A 17402-nucleotide genomic window follows, 5' to 3' on the forward strand; every position below is an offset into this window, starting at 1 on the left:
CTAAATGTTTTAAATTACATTTTAAATACCCAAGATAATGGTGATAATGCAATTCTTGTTCTTTTAGATCTCAGTGCTGCATTTGATATAATTGATCATACCACTCTTCTTTCACGTCTCAAACATTTTTCAGGAATAAAGGGTACTGTTTTAAAATGGTTTCACTCTAACCTAATAGGCAGAAATGTTTCTGTCAGCATTGGAGATTTTAAGTCCTCCAGAGCACCTACCTTGGGGGATTCCTCAAGGTTCTATTCTTGCACCTAGCCTTTTCTCCCTATACATGCTCCTGATTGGTTCCATTTTTAAGAAACATGGTGTGTCTTTCCACTGTTATGCTGACGACCAAAATATTTATTTGCTTTTGAGGCGCTCCAAGACAAATACTTTAGACTCAGGAATTAAAAACTTGGATGGCCTCAAATTTCTTAAAAATAAATGAGGTCATCTTATTTGGACAAGTTAGTGATAGTATCGCTCATCAACTTGACTTAAATCCATACACTAAGACATGTGTAAAAACCTTGGATAAAACTCAATAACAAACTTAAAATGGATAGACAAATAAACACTGTAGTTAGGATAAGTTTCTAGCATCTACGCCTCTTAGCAAAAATGAAACCTTTTTTATCTGCCGGTGACTTTGAGAGAGTAATACATGCATCTATCCATTGCCGTATTGCTATATTTCTTTCTTTTTTTATATTTTGAAAATATATAGGCATTATTAATTTTTGTATGTATTTATGTAACAGTATGTATACACAAAATAACAGAACAACCTGTTGACAAGTTCATAATTTAGATCTTTTTTTTTTTGTGAAGAGTGTAACTTTTCTTGCAGTTTTCATTGTATTTTGAAAAGTTTTTGTTTTTCATGACATTGAAAAGTGAAACATTAAAAAAAAAAAAAAAAATTCTATTACATTATTTTGGGGGGTTGGGAGGATTTTGTGTTGCTTCGAAAGGGGTGTGAACCGAAAAAATGTGAACCACTGCTGTAAAGGATGTAATAGAATAGTGAAGAGGAATGCATATTTTATTAACTCTGCCCCCAAACCATAAACCTAAACGTCAGCAGACTAAAATGTTTTCTTAGAGGGTAAATGGAACATCAAAATCGTCACTGGTCACTGATTGTGCAAACGATGGATTCGATGCAGGATTTTTGCTTTTTAAGACAAAATCTAAAAAATAAAATGTATTTATTTATTTATGCACCAAACACTATATTGACATTTCTGAAAGTGAAATTGTTTTTAAATTTGTAAAAATCTTTTTTTGTGTGTGTATGTGTGTACTTTTTATTGTTTTTGTGGGGTTTTTTTTCTTCTGAAGATTACATCATTATAGCGTGTAATGTAAATCAATGAGATCTTTATAATAACTGCATTTCCCCTTCTGTCGCTCTCTTCACATTGTGTCAGAGAAGCGACACTAGGGGTCTCTCTTGAGCGCCGATATACCTCTGATCTATGAAAAAAGGCCAATGAGAAGTTGGCAGCCGGTATTTGCATGTCCCGCCCCCGGACATACGGGTATTTAAGCGGCGCAAATACGGGAGTTCATTCAGAAAATTTCTTCAGAGCCGATGGTCGTGTCTGCAATTGCTGCGAGTTACACACCAGTTCCTGCTATTCCTCTGCTGCATGCTGTTGGATCTTACGGCGCACAACAGCGGCTTTCTCCTGCTTGCACGGCTGTGCATTCCTGCCCCTGGGCGCTTCGACAGTGCAGATTAAAAAACTCTCACAAGTTTTACCCTAAAAGAGTGATTTTATTTAAAAGAGTAATTTCCTCTAAAAGAGCAAAACACAGCGGCGTTGAACGTCCTTTTAAGGACGCGTCTTTATAAAGATGCCTTTATGCCCCTGTGTTGTTCCTGGATGCGGTAGAGTGCTCTCCGCTTCAGACGGCCACAGGCGTTGTCTCGTGTGTCTGGGTAGCAATCACACCGAGGCTGCGTTTGTGGATGGTTCATGTTCTCACTGCAAGAACATGACCATGACAACGTTGCGGTCGCGGCTCGCTTACAACCGTAAGCAAGCCACTCGAGCCGCCCCCGCCCCCCCGCTTTGCTCCTTCTTCCCACGGGATTGAGGACGATGCGGTTGGCGATGGAGGCAATTTGGGGATGGCAGCGGGTGCAGCTCCGCCGGGTACACCCCCTCGGACCACCCGCACCCCGGCACGCTCGTTGACTCCCGTCCGTGCTCGAGGCAACGGCGACTCGCCTTACAGCCAGCCCGCCTACCCTCCTGACACCGAAGCAGATGAGCTCGCCGCGGCATCGGAGGGCGCGGTATCTGATGCTGAGGACTCCCCTGGGCTGCCGCTTTCGGGCCTGCACGCCCAGGCTGAGACCGACGCACAGATGACCGACATGCTTTCCCGGGCAGCCTCTAGCGTGGGCTTGGATTGGAACCCTCCATCCACCCCACAGCCATCACGGCTGGACGACTGGTTCCTGGGTTCTGGACGCCGCTCACAGCCTCGTCCCACCCCAGTCCCGTTCTTCCGACTTAATGGTCAGGTACCTCAAAGGTGCCCGGAGGCTAACTCCCTCCCGGCCTAACCTATTCCCCTCCTGGGATCTCTCGATCGTCCTCACGGGCCTCCAGAGACCCCCCTTCGAGCCGCTAGATTCAGCTGGACTCAGGGCCCTCTCTCTCAAGACTGCCCTGCTGATCGTGCTCGCCTCCATCAAGAGGGTCGGGGACCTGCAAGTGTTCTCTGTTAGCGAGAGAACACATACGTGATCCTAAGACCGTGACCGGGCTATGTGCCCAAGGTTCCTACCACACCCTTCAGAGATCAGGTAGTGAACCTGCAAGCACTGCCCCGGGAGGAGGCAGACCCAGCCCTTTCGTTGCTGTGTCCAGTACGTGCTTTGCTTATCTATCTGGACCGCACGCAGAGCACTAGACGCTCTGAGCAGCTCTTTGTCTGCTTCGGGGGACAGCGGAAAGGGAACGCTGTCTCCAAACAGAGGCTTGCCCACTGGGTTGTCGATGCCATTTCATTGGCTTATCACACCCAGGCCGTGCCCCCCCCTTGCGGGTCCGTGCTCACTCCACCAGGGGTGTTGCGTCCTCATGGGCACTGGCCAGGGGCACCTCCCTAGCAGACATCTGCAGAGCAGCAGGGTGGGCAACACCTAACACTTTCTCGAGGTTTTACAATCTCCGTGTTGAGTCAGTATCGTCCCGTGTTTTCTCAGGTCCGAGCCCGTAGAACTTGGTAACACGCTGATGATCTGGCAGGGTGAATCGCTTGCGCCTAGCGCCCTTTCCCTCAGCCGAGGTAAAATAGTGCGCCTCCGTTCCCAGGAGACCCCATCTTCGGGTCGCTGGTTGACTCCTCCCTAGCCATTTTGGGGCTAGGAACTCGCCGACCCAAGCCACTATGGGTACCCAAACTATCCTGTACTGGAATAGGTGCTCCACAGGTAAGGCCTCCTGCTCGGACTCCCCCTGTGTGTAATTCCGCGGTACTGTCCCCTCACGAGCGGACCCCTGTGTCTCCCTTAGGCAGTTACAGCTGCCTCGGTTGCCGTGCTGTATGCTTCCCCCCTCTACGAGGCTGGATCTACCACCGCACCAACTTTTCCACATAGGTCCTAACAGGCCATGTGATGTATTTGCCACTCTTTGCCTCCCCTGCCGGGTAGGTGTGGCCTCCGCAGGGTCATCTCCCCCTGAAAGAAGGGCTAAGACCCCCTTCCCTCAATGCGTGTAAGGGCCGTAGTTTCTCTATGCGAGAAACATCGAGAGAAAAGAGGCCCAGCCAGGCTGGCTCGTTCCCAGGTTGGTGGCCATCACCTTGTTCCCCACTCCAGGGTAACCAGAAGGACTCTGATGGCTATAATGGGGCATTGGGGAAGGGTACGTGCAGTCTGATACAGTTGGTCGCCTTTGCACGTAGGAATACCTGCTCGCTCCTGTATCAGCAGTTCACGTACACTGCTCAGCGCATGGCACGTTTATAAGTGGTCCCCTAGTGTCGCTTCTCTGACACAACGTGGAGAGAATGACAGAAGGGGAACGTCTAGGTTACGTATGTAACCTCCGTTCCCCGATGGTTCCCAGCCACGTCGCTGAGCCGAGCCACTGTTGTGGCCGGACCATTTCCGGCTCCTCAGAAAAATCCTGAATGAACTCCCGTATTTGCGCCGCTTAAATACCCGTATGTCCGGGGGCGGGACATGCAAATACTGGCTGCCAACTTTTCATTGGCCTTTTTTCATAGATCAGAGGTGTATATCGGCGCTCAAGAGAGACCCCTAGTGTCGCTTCTCTGACACAACGTCTCGTTCCCTCCATCGGGGAACGGAGGTTACATACGTAACCTAGACGATATAAGGCTGCATATATAAAAATACAAATAAATATCCATTTAACTTAAAACATATATAGTTATCATATATCAGTATTTTCAAAGCTCTGTTTTTTTTTTTTTTTTTATTGTGGCAGGCATGAATGATGAGATGATGATTGACAGGTACAGTATACATTATCTCAAAAGCCTGTTGTATCATATTTGATACATGCATTTCAATGTGATTATTCTTTAAAATAATGTAAAAATCATGTTAGCACACATATTGTTTGTGTCATGTGTCTATACTTTTGAACCAGTGAGTATTTTAATGTTTATGGATTGGTCCCATTCACTTCCATTGTCAGTGCCTCACTGTTACCCATGTTTTTACTTCTTTTTTTAAGAACAAGAGGTATAAGTTTAAATTGTGTGTTGGTGTCAATTAATACTACACACAGATGCTGTTGATTGAGCTTAACTTGTGGTGAACAAGCAATATTCCTTTACTCTTTAAAAACTCTCTTGTCTATTGTTAGAGTAGCATTAATTCCCTAAAAACTCTCTCAAATCCAATCTGAGCATCTTTTCCAGTATCTCTCCAGCTTTCCTTGACTACAAGGAGTTCACTTATTATGTGGCTGTCATTAACATAAGGCAGTGTGTCCTGTCTGTGCGCGTCATGATTCCAACCAATGGCAGTGATGTGCTTTTCGTGTGAGGCAGGGCACCGCTGGCTTTTAAAAGCTGATGCTCAACAGCCCTCCAACATGTGTTTCACGTATGGAGATGCCCAACGTTCATCTTCAGCGTAACTTCACTGCCTGTCTCCAAGTACAAGACTTAGAGTTGTGGTCTGACTCTTTTCGGACCTGCGGATAGACATGTCCTGGAGTGGCGTGTTGTTCACACTGACGTATCTGACAGTAGTTATTGAGTGTGCGGTGGGATACAACGCGTCTCTGCTGTTGGAGATGTTGGAGGCATCAGGGAACCGCTCCAGTCTCTACACGCTCGACGACAACACACTGGCGGACTGGCGCTCACTTGTGTGGCAGAAACGGCACGGAGAAGAGTCACAGCACGCCACCGTGAAAGCGCTACTCATCTTCGCCTACTCTGTCATCATCATAATCTCATTGTTTGGAAACATCCTCGTGTGCCATGTGGTCATTAAAAACAAGCGCATGTACTCTGCAACAAGCCTCTTCATAGTGAACCTGGCTATTGCGGACATACTTATCACGATTTTGAACACGCCCTTCACTCTGGTATGTTTTTGTGTTTAAACCGCATGTCTAAGAATTGCGGTTTTATGAATTGTTTATTTTTATTCATTTGTTTTTCTTTTATGGATGTATAGCTTTCATGCAGTGACACTTCATTGGTATTTTTACGCACGCGCCTGTTTAGGTGAGGTTTGTTAACAGCACCTGGGTTTTTGGAAGGGGAATGTGTCACATCAGTCGCTTCGTGCAGTATTGCTCTCTGCACGTCTCCACACTCACTCTCACGGCCATCGCTCTGGACAGACGGCAGGTAAACACAAATTCACACGCAACAGTTACAAAAAGTAGTACTGTGGTGGTGGTACCATGCTACTTTTGAAATATAGTTACCATGGTCATTGTTGGGTACAAATTACTAGAGCTGTGAATCGGCTAAAATTTATTTGGACTCATTTTAATCACACAGATTTGTCTGATTATTCTTGATTAATCATGGTACATCGGGGCAGTTTCTAGCTATAAGCGGTCTAAGTGGCAGCTTGGGGCCCTCGAGCCACCAGGGGGTCCCACAAAGTAAAGTGTTATTTTTTCCTTATACACCAAAAGCTGCAAGGAAGATTCTGGCATCTGTTTTGGCTCAGTTTGACAGGTATAGTGGACCCCCTTGTGGCCTGAGAGGGAAGGGAAAATGCAATTATCTGGAGGGTGGATGGGGAGTGATTGTAGGATTTCGCTTCGGGCCCCCATATGCTTACAAAAGGCCCTGTGGTGCATGATGTATTACAACAAACATTGAAAAATATAATCAAAATATAACTTGCAAGAAATTGGTTTGTCATCATTTATTGTCATTTAAACATGGTTCAGAACAAATGTTCAGTCTTTTGCGGATAGAGGAAATTAGAGGCATTTTTACATGGTGTAAATCTTTGATACAAGTTTATAAAATCAGTGGGCATGCTGTAATTAAAAGTTGGGAAAAATCTTCTGCTGTTTTACAGTTTACAGTCTAATAATAGGATTAAATGGGCAGATTCTATTCACATACAACTTTATTGACAAGAGAAACTTAAAGAGTACATTACCAATGCATTATTAGACACCATACATACAACAAAACATATTGAATGGTGACGTTTAATTTACTGAAGTTAAAAATCTCATAATTATTATTTTCTCTGACTGCTGTTCAGTCTCTACAAGTATACCTGCTACAGCTTGCTGAACGTTCAGGTCCATCAGTCTCTATCGAGCACATGCTGGGTCTCACTCAGGTGGATTCACTTTTGTCATTGGTTCAGTTGACAATGATTGAGCATTTTCAGGAGATGCTAAGATTTATGGCAGATTGCCGGTATCTCACTCACGCCTGGTTGACCGCTTGCAGATGAAGTCTTTATTATCTACTGTATATCCACTCCCATGTTTATTTTGTCCCTGACACGCGTCACGCATAATAAATATGTGTGCGCTGCTCCACACTCAGTTTCTACGCTAGGATGTGCAATAGTCAAGCGTTACCTCCTGGAAATGTATATATGGCAATTTTAGACACAGGAAGTGGGGGAAAAACATAAGTGAAGTTTCAGAAAGTAAAAGAATGGATACTGCAGTAATTGCATTGTTTTTTTAACATGTTAAACAAAAACTATTAACTATTAATAGAAGACATTAACAGGTCAAATTTCCCAGAAATTGTAATAAGTCTACTGACTTTATTGAAAAAGTAATCGCATTACTAATTACAAAGTTATTTTAGCTGAAAAACTTTTTTGTGCTCAACAATTTTAAAATAATGTCCATGTTTCCTCTTTGTTCATTGACTCATTTGGGGGTGCATGCCCTTTAGCTGTCACATAATATGTACATATTAATGCAATTCATGTTTTAAATGCTAATGAAATGAAAAACCATAATAAAGCTGCGTTTCCATCCCATGATTTTAAAATAATAAAATCGTCACTTATGTTTAAATTGTAGCCACTGTGAGTCTTATTAATAAAATACTCTTGTTTAGAACACTCGGACAAAACACTGTAAAGAACGTCTCATATCTGGGAGCATAAATGTGTGTGCGTACCTCCAGCCTTATGACTACTCAAACTCTAACATTTCTTCAAAAGTGTCAATAAACCTGCTCTTTGGCATGGTTTATGTTTATATTTTACTTTTTTGCTCTATGCAGGCTTTGAATTTTGTAGACAGTTTTTTCAGGATGACCAGAGCAACATTTCAGATACGATGATTGGTCTGCTGGTTATTCAGTGACATGACTTTTTGGATTTGCATCTTGTATTCCTAATAAGTTCAATAGCAGTTTATTCTGTTGTTAATGTTTTTCCATCATAGTTTATACACATTTCTTCTTATTGAAAAAAAATGGATCCACCTCAAGCGAGCGTATAAGTTTTGTTTTGTTCACATCCAGCAGTTTTTATGCGATTTCCCAAAATTAGAAAAAAACAAATACTTTAAGTGGATGGAAACCCAACAATATGCATGTTAACAAGTTTGATTAAATACAAATCACTAAAATCAATTTCTGTGTAATATTATATCAGATTGAACTTTGTTGTCATGTCAATGTAACGTGTAAACCCTAAAACTGATCACTGCTGCATCATCTTGGTCTAAGGATGGACTACGCAACCAATAAACTGTTATCATGTGCAATTCTTTCGAACAGCGAGTAATACTTTCTGACCACTGCTCGCATCACTTTTCTTAAAATGTATTATATAGACATATTGTATATTACCACTAAATGAAACCTTTATTAGCCAAATTACTAATAAGGCTGTATCTACATGCGCCTGTGCAGTAATTTCAAGATGGACACTTACAGGTAAACATTGCCCACCAACATCTACTCAGTTTAAGTAATATATGACTTGTATTACACATGAATAACTAATATTGGCATAATACTGTATTCATGCTGTATAGCCAGAGAGGAACTGGTTCCCCACAAGTTTATTTTGTTCTCCATTAACTCATATTTTTTGGAGTTATGCTTTTGGTTTGCGCACTAGAGGCCTAAAGACAAATAATTTCAAGGCATAATTTTCTGTAAAGCTGCTTTAAATTAATATTCCGGTTTCAAGTTGAGCTCAATCAATACTCAAATCAGCCCAATTTACTTCTATTGTAAGTGGCTCACTGTAACCTCGATTTCTGCTTTTTCTTTTTTTTTTTTTACGGAATTATGCCACAAATGCCATTGATTGTGCTTAACTTGTATTGAATCTAGAATATTCCTTTAAAACAATGTGTATTGTGAAAAGCATTACAGAAATAAAAATGACAACTTGTGTACTGCACAAGTTTTAACAGAAGAAGTAATGCAAGTACTTTTATAAAATTATAAGCTTCACTTCGCTGTCCTTAAACAGTCCAAAAATTGTCCCCATTCACATCCACTATAAGTACCTCACTGACCTCGAGATGGAGATGTATATTTATATATATTTACACACACACACACACACACACACACACACACACACAGTGCCCTGAAAAATTATTTTTTCTAGAAGAATTGGTCAGACCCCTGAATAGTACACTGAAATTTCATTCTGATTGATTTTTTATTTTAAAACACAAACTCAATAAATTATTGTAAGGTGACATTGTTTTTTTGTTGGGAAATATGTTTATGAAAAATAAAAAACTGAAATATCTTACTTTGCATAAGTTTTCAACCCCCATACATTAATATTTGTGTAGACACTTTTTGCTGCAATAACCTTTGGGGTACATATGTACCAAATTTGCAGACAGTGATGAACTTTTTGTACTAAAAGTAACTGGATTACACCCAACACTGATCATGGTACCCAGGTATTCACATGAAACTCCAAAGTACTTTAAAGAACACCATGGTACCACCAAAAGTGCATGTTTAAAAACAAAAGCATGATATTGCCATGTCTAAACAACCAAGATATTACCGTGTGTGTGTGTGTGTGTGTTGCATATTGTGTATCATATTGTCAAATGTTCATGGTAAATTGTGAACTCTGTCTTATATGTCTTGAATGGAAATAAATAAACCTTGGGGATAAATAAAGTGCCATCTATTCACAATATATATTGTACAATTTGTGCATTCAATGTTTTTTATTCTGTCTCTACTCCATTTCTGTGGAGCATACACACAAGATTTTCACCCACCATTACACTTGGTTTGTTAGGTGTTGTGGCAACAAGGGTCTGTTCCAAAACCTAGTCAGCTGCCTCACTGGAGCATGTGACTGCCATTGATGGTACTAAAGAGAGCATGTGTTGAACGTGTCCATGTGCGTTCACAGTCAGAAGAGTATACTTTGAAAGGCTGAGCGCTTGACTGTGTGCGAGACGGAATGGCACATGGAAAAATGGAAGTGTATGCTAGCCTATAGGAGGTAGCATAGCAATTTTGGAATAGTCTTGTGGGATTATAGGAGTGCACATATAATGTTTTAAAGCCGGGGTCTTCATCCTTTTTCAGGTTTAGGACCCCTTGGTGGGTAGAGAGACTGAGCAGGGATCCCTTGTTGCATATTACATATACATATGTTTCATTTTATGCCTTTAATAGCATGTTAATGGAACCATTTTAATGTATATGTGTACTTTGATGTTTACACTGTAAAGCCATTTAATGCTTAAAAGCAGGGTCTGCAACCTTTTAGACATGAAATGTCATTTTTAATTTTCCTTGATAATCTCTGTGTAATACCTCATTCACTGTGCAATACCTCATTCAAGAAAGAAAGAGAATGAAAGAAAAAGACTGACAGACCCTCTCCATGCAGAATAAAAAAGCTTTAAAAGGTTAATGATGTGACTTGAGTCTGTATGTGTTCTATTTTTTGCACGTTTTATAATTTGTATTAATTTATTTAGGGGTAGATCCTTGTAATGAGAATGAGTGCAACTTAAATTATGTTGATTTGACAGTCACCGTCTTGTGTGTGTGTGTGTGTGTGTGTGTGGAAAGTTAAGGACCACTATTCCAGGTTGATAATCTCAGTGGTAACTATTTACAGCAAGTAGGCTATGGTTTTAAAAGCATCTAGAATCTGTACAAGAATCTGTAGACTGAAGATTTGGCATGCAGGTGTAATGCACTTCAACACGTCGAGGGACTTTTAAGTAAATAAAATGCATTTTGCTCCATCTCGCCATCGCTCCCATGTGAGTGATAATCCTTTACGTGTGCCAATAGTGGATCAAAAAATAATTTGCGGACCCCCAGTTGAAGATCCTTTCGTTAAAGTACTGCATCTGGATGCTGCTCACGAGGTTTTGGAACCAAAATGTATTTATATGATTTGAATATCTTGTTACTAGCTTATTTTATTCTTGGGTACAGCTCAGTACAATTGGAGTCAATTCTAGACAATATTACAAATAGAGGTCGACCGATCGTGGATTATGCTGATGCCGATAACTAAGGTGGTGGAAAGGCAGAGAGTTAATCAACAGATATTTTTGGAATCGATTTGTAGAATGTTAAAAAAAAAAGAAAAAAAAAAGTCGTAAGCTTTCCTTACTAAAACAGACATAGACAAAATCAAAAATGCATTTTTTTTGTTCAACCAAAATCCCAATAATAACCAGAATTATTAAATAAAGAAGCCAAAACACTAAAATGGCAGGTACTACACTGTTACAGTGCTCTATAGTTATGTAAAGTGCATCTAGAAAGTATTCACAGTGCTTCACTTTTTCCACATTTTGTTGTTACAGCCTTATTCCAAAATAGATGGTCACTCTGTTGATTGGTCACTGATTGGTCAGAGTGTTGGTCACTCTGACAGAGCTCCAACATTTCTCTGTGGAGAGAGGAGAACCTTCCAGAAGAACAACCATCTCTGTAACACTCCAACAATCAGGCCTGTATGGTAGAGTGGCCAGATGGAAGCCACTCCTCAGTAACAGGCGCATGACAGCCGGCCTGGAGTTTTCCAAAAGGCACCTGAAGGACTCTCAGACCATGAGAAACAAAATTCTCTGGTCTGATGAAACAAAGATTGAACACTTTGGCCTGAATGGCAAGCGTCATGTCTGGAGGAAACCAGGCACTGCTCATCACCTGACCAATACCATCCCTACAGTGAAGCATGGTGGTGGCAGCATCATGCTGTGGGGATGTTTTTCAGCGACAGGAACTGGGAGACTAGTCAGAATCGAGAGGAGATGAATGCAGCAGTGTACAGAGACATCCTTGATGAAAACCTGCTCCAGAGCGCTCGGGACCTCAGGCTGGGGCGAAGGTTCATCTTCCAACAGGACAACGACCCTAAGCACACAGCCAAGAAATCAAACGAGTGGCTATGGGACAACTCTGTGAATGTCCTTGAGTGGCCCAGCCAGAGCCCATACTTGAACCCGATTGAACATCTCTGGAGAGATCTGAAAATGGCTGTGCACTGACTAGGGCTGCACAATTAATCAAAATGAAATCGAAACCGCGATAGGCTCTTTTGCGATTATTCAATTGCTGCGATTTAAATAAATAAATTGTCTGCTCCCTTCAAAGTTTATTTGCGCTGCTCAGTCCAGTCTATATTACATTAGCGCATTGTTACGGTGTTTTCAGAGCGGTTCTGTGCTCCACAACTCCCTCTCATTCTTGGAGTAACAGAAGTGCTCAGAGTATGGTTCCATTTGCTTACTTGTGCTAAACGCTTTATTTACACTAAACTGGCGTGTCCTGTGTGAAGCGTTTTTTTATTATTATCTGCTGTAGCAGCATCTATTACCAACATCCAACAAAATGAAAAGGAAGGAACATAATAAATCTATATCAAATATTTTGTTACTATAATATAATGCATTGCTAAATTAAATATTATAAAATAATGAATAAAATGGGTTATCAGTTTGACATTAAGCCTCATTTTTTAGGACTATCTTATATACAGTAACGAATAGTTTGCATAAGCCAACTAGTTTTTAAGGCCTAGAATAAAGAGTTACATTTATATTTAAAAATGTATATTTGGTTTATACTGAATTATTCAATGAACCAACATTTATTTTTGACAGCAAAAACTAGGCAACAACTATGGTTTTAACAACAGGGAAATTTAGTTAACAGTGACATTGAGCAGGAAGCTTACATATAACCAGTTTTTATAGCTGCTGATAAAAAGTTAAATGATCAGCATCAATTGATGAGATGAAAATTGGAGATCGGTGTCAGATTTTAAAATCCTGATTGGAGCATCCCTAATATTCAAGTTGACCGTGTTTCAAAAACTAATGTGGATGATTAGTGGGCTGAGATCCTGTCACAAAATGGACAAAAACAGGTACACGGTGGATGGTAACATTTGGATATGAAGAAGAATTTGTTTCACTGTTTATATATTTATTTGTTTGTGGTTGAACTAAAAAAAGGCTGAGACCTTTGGTTCTTTTTAAGAGGGCTCAAATGTGAAAACCCCAGTAGCCTTTTTGCAGTTGAACATGTGGAAATCATTACCATCATAATCGCAGTTCAAATCACAATATTTTTTGAAATAATCGGAATATGACTTTTTGTCCAAATCGTGCAGCCCTAGCACCGACGCTCCCCATCCAAACTGATGGAGCTTGAGAGGTCATGCGGAGAAGAATGGGAGAAACTGCCCAGAAATAGGTGTGCCAAGCTTGTAGCATCATACTCAAAAAGACTTGAGGCTGTAATTGGTGCCAAAGGTGCTTCAACAAAGTATTGAGCAAAGGCTGTGAATACTTCTGTACATGTGATGATTTTTTTTTTTTTAATACATTTGCAATGATTTCAAACAAACTTCTTTCATGTTGTCATTATGGGCTATTGTTTTTAGAATTTTGAGGAAAATAATGAATTTAAACCATTTTGGAATAAGGCTTTAACATAACAAAATGTGGAAAAAGTGAAGTGCTGTGAATACTTTCCAGATGCACTGTAGGCTATTTACCAAAGTAAGCTTTTTACCCCAAATGCTATCCTTTAACATATTGGACAGTTATGGAAGATTTAATCACATTAAAATTAATCACAATAAGTATTTTATAGATGTGATCATTTCAGTGATTTTCATTGCTACATTAAAAATTATTAAATATTAGATAAAATTGCCTCAATCAACCTTTAGATATTACACGCACTGATATCCTGGATATGGTCATACAGTAGTGACAAACAGGTGTTTAAGAAAGTGTTGTGGTACTTTTTGTTGCTATTTAGTGTTTTAGGAGAAAATCAAATCAAATGTGACTTTTACCCCATTGTACCCTATAAAAGTTTTATTATTTGAGGCTTGATTTATCTAATAAAAATAACAAAATATGCACTGAAGTGAGGATGGATCAAATTATGGATGAATATTGTCAATGATGACAGATTTAGATATAGTAGATCCCCACATGGTGTCAGTGATTGTTTTTATTTCACATCTATAGGCCGCTGTTATACTGTAGAACCAAGCTGCTATAACTTTGAATACACTAGCACTGTGTTTTCCAAACCTTTTTGCAATAAGAACACCACCTTTTATACATTTTGTCATTTAGGTTAAAAAAAGGAAAATATTTTTGCATACCCCCTGGAACATGCTTGTGTACCCCCTGAGGTACGCGTACCTCCAGTTGGGAATCACTGTTACAGTGCTGGCCACAGAGGAACACGGAGGAATGAAAACACAAATTTGCAACTATCGGCATTTTTAATGATAACTGATCATACCAAAAGATGATTATCGGCATAGATTAGTTAGTAAAACCGAATACACTCTGGGGCAAAAAAAATGTGCCAAGCCCAACATGGCAAAAAATTAAGCTTTAATGGTCTCCACTACAAATCATTGGTCAGAAAATTAGCAAGAATTAAACAAATGAACTCCTGGTGCACCATTTGCTCATTATCTTTTGCTGCAGTGAACTGTTTAGGGAAAAGCTGGAAACAGGGAAATTCACTTATATAGAATTATATGCAAATGTCAATTCATGATAATGATTCAAATAACGTAGCTGGGTGTACAAAATATTCCAAAAATATTTTTAAAGATTAGTCATTAGACGGTGATCTGATGCAGCCCATCAAAGGCCTGATAACAAACTCATAAATGGAACCAGGAGTGATAGAGCAGGGAGAGATCTACAATATGCAGTGCTATGAGTCCCAAGGTAAAGGTGTGAGAATATCTGCTCCAAAAATAGCTAAATGTCATGCAGGGGTTGCTGTCAGAAACTGCAAGTTTACAAGCCTCTAAAGTAGAGACAATCCACATTTCTCTATCTTATATTAAGAGAATAGGTCAAAGATTTGAAATAACAGGTGATGTTGCCAGAAAGAAAGGATCTAGACGGCCCAAAACCTCTTCATGCAGGGACGACAATCTGCTGAAATCTATAGTTCTGCTGAACAAAAACTGTGAGCAGAATTCAAGAGCTTAGAAAACAAGAATCTTTCCAGAAGAACAATAACCATAATGTTATCTAATGCAGGTATTGTGTCTAGAAGATGTATTTAAAAAGTTTTATAAAGCCATTGCTGTTTTAACTGATGGCTATTAAAATTCTTATCTGAGAGAAATTTCGCAGCACCCCCAGCCAGTCCTGACAACACCCGGTTTAGGAACCACTGCTGTAGAGAATATTTGGTCTCGTCAACTGTTTAAAGCCATCAACATTGAATGGAACAACATTGACTCTAAAAAGTTGTCTGCAAGTTTACCCACAAATAATTTCCTGACCAATTATTTGTGGTTAAGATCATTAAAAGTTTCCTTTTGCCATTTTGGGTGAGGAGTGTACATTGGTGTACATACCATAGAGTAATCTAAAAATACATAAATAAATGAAACCACAAACCATATGTCCTGTAACCAAATAAACTATAGATCAGTTACTTTTGATGTAGTGTGTAAACAGAGCAGCAGCAGCAACTCATAATACTGTAGATCACAGACGATTTATAATCAGACTGCAGTGAGGAAGAAGCTGTTATGAAACGGGTGATCTTTGAGGATAAAGACCTGTACTGTTTCTCAGAGAGCAGGGGCTCAGAACAGATGCAGCTGCAGTGGATAACTCAGAAAAAAGGTTATGGGAATCTGAAGTGTTACTGATCTTTTTCTGGTAGTAATCAACCTTAGCAGCAGAAACATTAGAGGAAAAAAAAGAGGAGAGTATAGATTGATACTGGCTCAAGTCAGCAGAGTCAATATAATGAAATGGAACATTTTCTGAAATTTAAACCGATTTGATAGTTTTATTTGATTATAGTCATAATTACAGGCTTTCTAAGTACATTTTCTAGGACATAATTCAATTCACAGTCCTGCTTTAGCAATCACTTTATTTATTTATTTTATTGGCCACTCTGATGTTCAGTTTCATTAATGATGTCTCCTCTGGTTCTATTAAAATTCCCACACTTTAATATATCAGCACAGTATGATTTGGTGCATTGTCCTGAAACATCCTTGCTTTTTAATTTACATAACCACTTAAGACTGTATTAAACAACAGCTCAAGCAATATGTGTTGGCAATGCAGGACTAACTTGTGTCTCATGTGTTTGTAGGTGATTTTGCATCCCCTGAAGCCACGGATGTGTATTGGTCAGGGTGCCATTTGTATCGTGTTTATCTGGCTCATGGCTAGCTGTTTTTCACTGCCTCATGCCATCTACCAGAAACTATTCACTTTTGTCTACAGGTATGTAACTGGGCATTTTTTGTTTTTATATATTTGCATGCATATTTATATATTAGTGTAGAGGTATCTGGAGTTAGTAGTGCTGGCTGTAGTTTAAAACATTGTGTGACAGCATTGTGATGTTTTATTATTTAACTTTTTTCTTAGATGCTGTCTCAGTGCATTCTCCATAAACATTCTTCTAGCTGGTGAAGTTTCATTATGAGCAGACATTTTTTAGAATTCTCTCTAGGGCTTTTCACTCAGCGGCGGAGCTAGGGGGTGGCCAGGGCTGGCCGTGGCCACCATTGGCCACCCCACTCGCAATTGCTGTTTTAGTAATTTATTTTGGTCATTTTTTGGCACAATTTTGTTCTTTAGAGGTAAAATCATCTCTGTACAAATGTACAAACTTAACATGTGCGCACACCAAGGTCACCCGACCTCTCCATCCCGGGTGTCATTGTATCCACTCCCCTCGCCCCCACAGTCCGACGATATAAAAATGCTTCCCACACATTTCTGTGCCACCACAGACTGATCACTTGCCCCTGCCTGGCCACCCCTTTGAAAAACGTCTGGCTCCGCCCCTGTTTCACTCTAGAAATTGTTAGCCAGTGGTATTGTGTTTCCTCTTTCCATGTTTCACATTGTTGATATTTTACTCTGGGTTATTAATTAATCCTAGATATTCATGTCCCAATGTTTCACACCGTTGAGGAGAGAATGCACAGGAACCAGGAAGTGGACTGAATTCAAAGTGTTTAAGAAAGATTGCTATATGCATGGGCCAAAGAATAATACAGAATAATAAAACTTGACTGTCTATTTATTTTATGTTTATGATTGTACTATTTACAGTCAGGTCCATAAATATTGGGACATCGACACAATTCTAATCTTTTTGGCTCTATACACCACCACAATGGATTTGAAATGAAACGAACAAGATGTGCTTTAACTGCAGACTTTCAGCTTTAATTTGAGGGTATTTACATCCAAATCAGGTGAACGGTGTAGGAATTACAATAGTTTGTATATGTGTCTCCCACTTTTTAAGGGACCAAAAGTAATGGGACAATTGGCTGCTCAGCTGTTCCATGGTCAGGTAAGTGTTATTCCCTTCATTATCCCATTTACAAGGAGCAGATAAAAGGTCCAGAGTTCATTTCAAGTGTGCTATTTGCATTTGGAAACTTG

General features: G+C 40.0%; 1 protein-coding gene across 1 annotated transcript in view; it reads left to right on the forward strand.

Moving 5' to 3' along the window:
• The first annotated feature begins 5201 nt into the window (after positions 1-5201).
• LOC127631436 (G-protein coupled receptor 83-like) overlaps positions 5202-17402 on the forward strand; it is a 35183-nt gene continuing 22982 nt past the window's right edge. The window contains exons 1-3 of the mRNA XM_052109547.1: positions 5202-5588; positions 5731-5856; positions 16090-16223. Coding sequence (XP_051965507.1) covers positions 5202-5588; positions 5731-5856; positions 16090-16223 — 647 coding nt within the window. The remainder of the gene's footprint in view (positions 5589-5730; positions 5857-16089; positions 16224-17402) is intronic.

This window comes from Xyrauchen texanus, chromosome 38, assembly GCF_025860055.1.
Source record: "Xyrauchen texanus isolate HMW12.3.18 chromosome 38, RBS_HiC_50CHRs, whole genome shotgun sequence".
Taxonomy (NCBI): Eukaryota; Metazoa; Chordata; class Actinopteri; order Cypriniformes; family Catostomidae; genus Xyrauchen; species Xyrauchen texanus.